The sequence below is a fragment of the Hemicordylus capensis genome, chromosome 2 (genome assembly GCF_027244095.1).
Source record: "Hemicordylus capensis ecotype Gifberg chromosome 2, rHemCap1.1.pri, whole genome shotgun sequence".
In the NCBI taxonomy this organism is placed as follows: Eukaryota; Metazoa; Chordata; class Lepidosauria; order Squamata; family Cordylidae; genus Hemicordylus; species Hemicordylus capensis.
In genome coordinates this window covers 159,217,237-159,226,112 of record NC_069658.1, presented here as the reverse complement: position 1 = coordinate 159,226,112, position 8,876 = coordinate 159,217,237, and the positions used below count along the sequence as shown (strand labels likewise).

The 8,876-nt window shown below is 44.7% G+C and overlaps 1 protein-coding gene across 6 annotated transcripts in view; it reads right to left on the bottom strand.

Annotated features, from left to right (window-relative positions):
- Positions 1-2,319: 2,319 nt before the first annotated feature.
- Positions 2,320-8,876, bottom strand: part of SYCE3 (synaptonemal complex central element protein 3) — a 38,761-nt gene continuing 32,204 nt past the window's right edge. For all 6 annotated transcript variants that reach the window (XM_053298090.1, XM_053298091.1, XM_053298086.1 and 3 more), the window contains one exon: positions 2,320-2,829. In XM_053298090.1, the coding sequence (XP_053154065.1) occupies positions 2,666-2,829 (164 nt within the window). In that variant the 3' untranslated portion in view covers positions 2,320-2,665. The remainder of the gene's footprint in view (positions 2,830-8,876) is intronic.

The window sequence follows — 8,876 nt, the reverse complement described above, 5'->3', positions numbered from 1 at the left end:
TTTGTATAATGATACTAGACTACCTGTGCTGAAACCACTGGAAGCGGAGAGGATCAAGTGGAACACAAACTTGATGTAACCTTAACTCCACATCAGTAAGTGGAAATATTAGCATCAGTGCCTAGGTCCATGTTTGATCTTAGATTTATGTTTTGAATTATTGGTTTCAAAGAAGCTGATAAATGTTGGACATGTGGACATGCAGGAACAAATCTACTGCATCTTTTTTTGACATTCTCAGCACTTCATACATTGTAGTCAGACTCAATGTTACTTTCCCAACCTCATTTGACTTTGAAACTAACTGTACTGTTATGAGTAGCACAAAGGATCCAGTTAGTTTTTCTCCAGCACATGTCGCCATTTCTCCAAGTATTTAATTTCAGCTGCATTTCACAGGTACTTTGGAAGGAGAGAACCCAGTTTGATGAAGGCTTGTTATCTTGGTTCAGTGCTAAGGGTTTGCTGCTTCTGGTCCCATCAGGCAGGTAAGAAAACATCTCCTGTGTTGGACATAGGAACTTGAGAAGTGGATAATAATTTGTTAGCTGGTAAGTGTGAGTGTGTGTGGTGTGCACATGTTTTTGTTCATGGGTTTGTGTTGACGCTAGCCATTATTAATAGTATTAGGGAAAATGTATTCATTGTCTAGTTTTGGGGAGAAATGAGAGTCATTTCATTAGTGAATGTGCCCTAGAACAGAAGTTCTCAAACTGTGGGGTGAGCCTCACTAGCAGAGAGGGAGTGAAGAGGGGCACAATGTTCTGGGAGATCTGGGATTGTGAGGCAAATAAGCCTTCCTCTCACCAGCAGGCACAGGTTGAATGCAGAGGAACTGGTGTTGGGTACTTCCAAGCTGACTTGAGAAGACCTGCTTACTTGTGTTGATGTTTTCCTGTATGTAGTTTTAGGATAGTCTGAGATCTCTTGCAATATTTCTCTTCTAATGCCAGGGTTGGGTGAGTGCACTAGGCACCCACCTTGTACCCAGAAGCAGGATTCTTACTACACTGGATTCCTAGACTACTTTGCACAAGGATCTCTGCACCTGGAACAAATGGTTGGGTAGCTGAGAAGGTACAATAAGTTTAGAAGGGAGAATGAGTTCAAGACATTTGAGAAACAAATGCCCTAGAATGAAAATAATAAGTAGGAAAAGTCATCTCTCTTGAAGTTGGCAGGATTATAAACTTGAATCGTGTGTGTGTTATGGTTAGGTTGTTGTTGTTAATGTATGCTAATGCATAGTGTGACAGATTCCTGTTTTCCCAAGTACTGGAAAGTCTATCCAAAGTTCAGAAGATGAAACTGTCTACTGTATAAATTTCTCCATAACATAACCACTGCCCTCCATCTCCTGACCCTTGTTATGTACTCTTGCAAGATTGATTTTGGAGTAAATTTCCCTATCTATACACTTATACTTTGCCTTGGTCTTTCATCTCAATATTGGGTTGGGATATATCCATGCAGAAATTCAATGCATGCAACTTCCCCAGTCACTTGCTAGATGTGCCCCCTTGAAAATATGCCTGATGCATCTCTACAAGGCCCCAAAATACCATCTATGTCCAGTCAGAAATTCAAGATTCCTGATGCATTGTGGATATCCACATTATAGTGCATCCAGTCTCTGTTGTATCCACAGCATTCTACAAAGGGAGGGACTGCTAAGTGAATATGTTGTTCTGGTTGGACATTTACTATACAGATGGCATTTGGGGGAAACACTGTGCCTTGCAGAGATACATCAGGCAAAAAATTCAATCAATCAATTCTAGCAAGTGATTGGGGAAGCTACGCATGTGGAATTTCTGCTTGGATACATTCCTCCCCAGCCCAGTGTTGAGCTAAAAGACCAAGACAAAGTGGGGTGTATGGAATCCCATTTCTAAAGTCAGCACAATGTACAATACTATACAAAGACTTTACAGCTTATGCAGTGTGGTGGTTATGATTGGCACCATAAGTTGCAATTTCCATACTTTTTAGAGCAGGTGAAAATGTAAAAGCATCTTAACTGTTATCTTAAACTGAAGGGTTTTTTTTTAATGTATGAGAAAGAGTTACACACTGGCACAAAGTACACCTGCTTAGCAATAAAAATCTAGTCACTGACATAACTCTTTCATGCTGTAGTTTTGATCCTGGGCACATTTACTTTTAGCCAAAGGTTGACACAGCTATAGAAAAACCTGCACTGCATAGTGAACCATGAACTGGGTTTCAGCAAGGGAAATTACAAGGGGCACACTAGAATTTCTTATACTTCGAACTTGACTTGTGGCACATTTGCCAATAAAAGAGGCTGACCACAAATGAGTTATTCAAAATAGCTTATTTAAGTTATTACTATCTAAATAAAGCAATTTATCTGAATGTTTAGAGATTTACAAAGTAAATTCTAAATAAACATCTGACAGACAAAAAGACAAACCAATACACAACTAGATGATATTTTCATAGATGAAATGTTCAGTGGTTGACACTATCATGGTGAAATATGAGTAAATTACATATGAATAGACAAATAAAGGCACCAGTACTGTTTCACTCAACATTTGATATAGAAATACTTTTTAAAAAATGTCTATTTGCTAAACAAATTCTGATTAGCCACTTATATTCCAAGACTTGCACTAGAAAGTTTGAATACCAGTTATTCCTATTTCTGTTCAGCACCTTTAGACTCTTTCAACAATTCTTGCCAATTCTTCTCCATTTCCTCCTTACAGGTAAGAAAGGCATCTTCCAGCCGTCTCATTGAGTTGGCCAAGTCTGGGTTAGCACGTATCACCACCATATCATAAGCCATCCAGGTAGCCTGCACTGAGACAATCCAACAAATAACAAGTCAGTAATGTGAAAGGATTTTGTTAGGAGATTACAGGGAATGACAAGCAAGAAAGAAGATGACATTGATATATGAAGAGAAAAGAGGCGCCTGTTCTAATCCATCTAAATGTCCCTTGCGATATGATGGCTCACATCATGCGCAATGTTGCATCGCCATCATGTTGTGAACTAGGGATGTGCATGGAACCAAGCGGGGGTGGTTCAATGGCAGGGGGATGGTGTCTCACTTTAAGGGCGGGGGAGGGTGCACTTACCCCTCCCTGCCGCCCCATTTGCGCCTTGGCCGGAAGTAGCTGGTGTGTGTGAGCTCGCCAGGTGGGGGCAGGCACACGTGCACACATCACACTTGTGTGCGAGCCTGCCTGACGCGCACACACACAGCAGCTACTTCCGGCCCAGGAGAAAACGGGGCGGCAGGGAACTACGTTGCTGCCCCACAGGGCATTAAAAATACTCAGCGCCAGTGAGAGGAAAGTGGAGGGAGGAGGTAAGTGCACCCCCTCAAACCCCACCCTTAAAGTGAGACCCACCCCTTGCCTTTGAACTTCAAACCCCACCCCCCAGTGTTTGAACCTGTCTGGAGGCCCGTAGAAGGGCCTCCAAACAGGTTCGTGCACATCCCTACTGTGGACTCGTAAATTGCCCAGAAGCAGCAGCTGCGCACGCAGCCAGACAGTAGTTTTCCCCATTGTAGCAAGTGGGGGAAACTGCAGTAGCACTACTTGCATAGCTGCTGCTTCCAGACAGAGTCAGGGCCAGTGTTCCCTCTAATGGGGATTCCCAGATGTTGTTGACTACAACTCCCATAATCCCCAGCCAAAGGCCACTGCAGCTGGAAATTCTGGGAGTTGTAGTCAACAACATCTGGGAATCCCTGTTAGAGGGAACACTGGTCAGGGCTGCTTACGAGTCTGCAGGACTGGGGTGGAGCACGACAGAGACGCAACACAGCACATCATATAAGCCATAAGTTTTAAATGAAATAATGGATCCAGATAAATTCTTCCGAATTCCTGTAGGGAGATAACCCATTTACTCATCCACAGTTTTTCTCAACAATACCAATGACCCTCAGGATAGATTTGCTCCAGCATTTTTACTTGGGATTATTATTATGACGACAGCCTGGCTATTGGAAATCCTCATCACATGTTGCTGCTTTCCGGTAGGTCTCAACATGGAGATGGCACTCCCATTGGAAATTACTGGAGGTTACTTGTACTAAGGACATAATCCTGGCATGCATGAGGGTCAAATTAGGTGTGATGTGGAAGATCAAACATTTATTTATCAAATTTCTATACCACCCAAAATTTACATCAAATATAACATAACAAAAGCATTTCCCAACCCACCAGCAAAGAGACAGTTTTTCATCCGGGCAAATAAGAATTCCCAGGAAGCAGATCATGTTGAATTATGAAGTTTACAGCCCAATCCCATGCAGAGATCAGTAAATATTAATAATGCTTATTACTTTCAATGGGCTTAAAGCTAATTGATATAAATAGGCTCATTCTGCACAGGATCAGACAGATTCCACCTTCGGCAACTGCGTTATTTGCAGACAGTGCTCTGCTTTTTGGATCAGGTAGGAGGGAGGTTGTGCCATGCCTTAGAGGAGCAGGGGCGTAAGAAGGCTGGAGTGGGCCCAGAGACAAAATTTTAAAATGGGCCGCTCGCTGATATATATATATATATATATATATATATATATATATATATATATACATATATATATACACACATATATATATATACATATATATATATACATATATATATACACACACATACATACATACATACACACACACACACTTACTTCACAATATATAGTCATGTGACTTGCCTCGGGGGGGGGCCTCGAGGCGTGGGGGCCCCCAGGCAGCCGCCTCCCCTTGCCTAATAGTAGCTGCGCCCCTGTAGAGGAGCAACAGCACCAGAAGTGGAGACCAAGGCAGAAGGTGAGATCTGAAAAGAAGTACTGGCACACTCTGAATGGGGACATAGACCACGCCCTTTAGCTTCCCTCTGCAGGTGGAAAAGGATTGGGTTGGGAGGTGCTGAAGAAGCAGCTACAAAAAGGGAGGGTTTAGCAAGAGACGCAAGCTAGCACCTGACCATCCTTGTTCCCGTGCCCAGAGTGGAGAGCACAGGTTTAGAGAGGGGACTGTTTGTGAAAGCAACAGCTGCCTCAACTTCCACTCAGTGGCTTGTGTAGTGGTGGGGGCTGGCCCAAGCAATCTGGATTCTCTTCACTGTGCTACCCAGAGTCAGAGAGGGAAGACAAGCAAGTCACGCGGCTGGTGGCAGCTTCCTTGTGCTCACTCTTGGTGACAAAGACAAGGCAAGCCCGGTGATCAGAAGCAGTGGCACTGCTCCTCGCAATGTTCTTATACACCTGCAGCTATTTAGTTTAGTAAAAAAAGACGACTGCGGGGAGACGTGATAGAAGTCTATAAAATGTGGAGAAATTGGATAGAGAGGAATTCTTCTCCCTCTCACATAACACTAGAACCGGGGGTCATCCCATGAAATTGATTGCCAGGAAATTTAGGACCAGCAGACGGAGGTACTTTTTCACACAATGCATACTCAACTTGTGGAATTCTCTGCCACGAGATGTGGTGACAGCCAACAACCTGGAAGGCTTTAAGAGGGGTTTGGATAACTTCATGGAGGAGAGGTCTATCAACAGCTACTAGTTGGAGGGCTATAGGCCACCTCCAGCCTCAAAGGCAGGATGCCTCTGAGTACCAGTTGCAGGGGAGTAACAGCAGGAGAGAGGGCATGCCCTCAACTCCTGCCTGTAGGCAGAGGCGTATCTAGGGAAAATAGTGCCTAGGGCAAGCACTGAAATTGCGCCCCCTGTCCAAACATCTGACACCCATCTTTCAGATAACTTTATCATAATATCAGCTGAAAAATACAAGTCAAGCTTGTTAATCTTTTAATATTTCAAAAACTATTTAGCAATGGACGTAGCCAGACCCAAAAATGCTGTAAAACTACAAATTTCAGTGTGCTGGGGCTCATGAAATACCCAAAGGAGGTGTACTTGTAAAACTAAACAGAAGTGCCTAATTCTCTACTATGCATTGTAGCATCACTATTACATAAGTTTTAAAAATCAATGGAGAATTTGACTTTTCCCAGATACTCTGAAAATAATTAAAGGATATATAGAGTAAACTGTGTCACTGCTTGGAATATATTCTAGTCTTTCAGAAAGACAGTTAAAATGAGAGAAAGAGCAAGAAACTCCCAGTGAGCCTTAATACTAAAGATTTCACACTGATTCAAAGACAAATTCACCATTAATAGCCATATAATTAAGACATCACATTTAACTCACTTATTACAAGAAGCAAAGTAAAAGCAAATGAATACAATCCTAGCTCATAAGCTTCAGCTCATTATTCACAAGCCCTGATTCTCTGTACATAGTGCCAATCTGAATATGTGTGCAGTGACTTATATTATATTAAATATTATTTTTTTAACCTGTAGCCCCTTAGGGGGCTTCCTAAAGGCTGTGGTGGGGGTCTGTAAAGGTTCCCTCTCACCCTGCTGGCCTCTAGGGCCTCGCAGGGATCATTTGAGCATGTGCAGTGGCCATTTAAAAAAAAAATTTTTTTAATGGCTGCTGAAAACAAAATGGCCACTGCGCATGCTCAAATGGCCTCTGCAAGGCCTGGCATGGCCTAGGGCTTCACAGAGGCCATTTGTGCATGTGCTGTGGCCATTTTGTTTTTGACGGCCATTTTTTAAAAAAAAATAATTTTAAGAAATGGCGCCCCCCTTCAAGTGGCGCCCGGGGCACATGCCCTGCCTGCCCCACCCTAGATACTCCTCTGCCTGTAGGCTACCAGTGGCATCTGATGGGCTACTGTGTGAAACAGGATGCTGGACTAGATGGGCCTTGGGCCTGATCCAGCAGGGCTGCTCTTATGTTCTTAATGACCACTCCTTCTCCAGATCTCCTTTCCACATTGCCAGGCAGAAGAGCACAGGTGTGAGAGAGGAATCTACAGCTGCTCCTTGCAGGAGAAACCTTTTATTTCCACATGATAGCCCCCACCTGGCTCCAGAGCACAGCAAGGAGAGCTGGGTGAGTGAGGGTTGTCAGGAGCAGGTGTTTCTATTTCTAGCCACTTGCCTTCCCTCTAGGATGCTTTACCTGCTCACTTGCCCTCTCTTTTTGGGCAAAGGAAGAATTGGGCCCAGCAGGTTTCCCAGAATGAGCAAAAGGAAACCACAGCCACAGCAACTGCCTCTGCTCATTCGCCCTCTGCCACTCTGTGTAGCATACAGACGTTTGGGCTCCCTGAGCCCAGTCTCTTCTGCTGCACTGCCCACAGAGAGAACAGAGGTGCATGAGTGAGGGGATCAAGTGGCTGCTTCTTGTTTCAGCATCCACCTCTGCCCACTTGTACAGCTGCATTCTGGGAGCCCATTGCTAGGGATTGAGTTCAGTGAGCCCAAATGCCTCTGCTGTGCTGCCTAGAGAGAGGACAAGGGAGTGGGCTACTTGTGCTAGAAACAGTGCCTCGCCCTGCACAGTGCCATGGGGCCCACCATCCAGCCATGTCCCCCAGAGACAACATGGCAGCTGCTACTCCTGCAAGGTACAGCTGCTTCCTGATCCGATGTGTATGCTCTTTGTGGGCCCCAATGGTCATCCAAGGGTGGGGTGGCAAGTGGGCAGAGAGGCAGGAGCAGCCACCACCACCTCTTGCTGCAGACTTGCTCACCTGTGCTCTTCATCGGGGTGGCATCACAGGCACAATCCTTACTGTTGCACCTCCCAGACAGGACAGGTGGGTGCTCAGAGGCAGCCTCCACTGCCCCTTACAATCACTACTACAATAACAAATATTTATATACTGCTCTTCAACCAAAGTCCTCAAAGCGGTTTACTTCGAAACATACATCCATGAATGAGATGGTCGCCTGTCCCCAAAGGGCTCACAATCTAAAAAGAAAAACAAGGTAGACACCAGCAACAGCCACTGGAGAGGTGCCGTGCTGGGGTTGGATAGGGCCAATTGCTCTCCCCCTGCTAAATACAAGAGAACCACCACTTTAACAGGTGTCTCTTTGCTCAATTAGCAGGGAGCTAATGGTCTTGTAGACAAGTGAACAGCAGCTGTCCTGTGCCACCTGCCCTCTGAGCCCAAGTTGGAAAGGAAGCGGGGCAGTTGCCATGCAGAATACAGAGCAGGAAAAAGGTGGTGAAGCTCAGACAGTGAAACTCAGACTTCCCAAGTTGTGGTTTCAGCAGCTATTCAAAGGTGCCATCTGAGGAGGTGAAAACCCATGCCATGAGAATCTTTATCGTGACACAGGACTTCTAGGAAGACTTCTCTTTTGTCATAAAATTTCTTGGATAGAAAATTAAAGCAGGAATCTTACTCACCAAAACAGACAGGCTGCTTACCTGTAACCAATTATCTTTGAGTGGACTTCATGCATTTACACTAGTGGGATTGAACCTGTGCAGTCAACCCCTTTAGGAAACTTTCATTGCGCCTCACAATACTGTGACTGTTAGCAAAGGGTGGTTAGAGCATTGGTACCTCTGTCTCTGGATGGCTGCAGAGAGCAGAATGCCCTCTGCATTCCGAAGCCTGGAAGCAAGTGAGAAAAGGCAGGAAGTAAGTGCCAACTGCATTGGGGTAGGTGGACCAGTTGTGTGAATGCATGAGGACCATTCAGACTTTATTGGCTGCAGGTAAGAAATCTGTTTGTCTTTGTCAAGGTCCTCTGTGCATTCACACTAATGGGTGATTAGCCAGCTTACCCATATGGAGGAGGGTACAGTGAGACAGAGCAATACTTATTTAAGAGCTCCTCTTCCAAAGGAAGTGGCTGCAGATGATCTGGTGTCCAGTGCATAGTGCTTGATGAACAGTGACTCCAATGACTACATCGCCACTTTAGAAGTGTCTTGAATTGAAACCTCAAACAAATTAGCTGCTGAGGACTCCACCACTCTGGTTGAATGAGCTGTAACT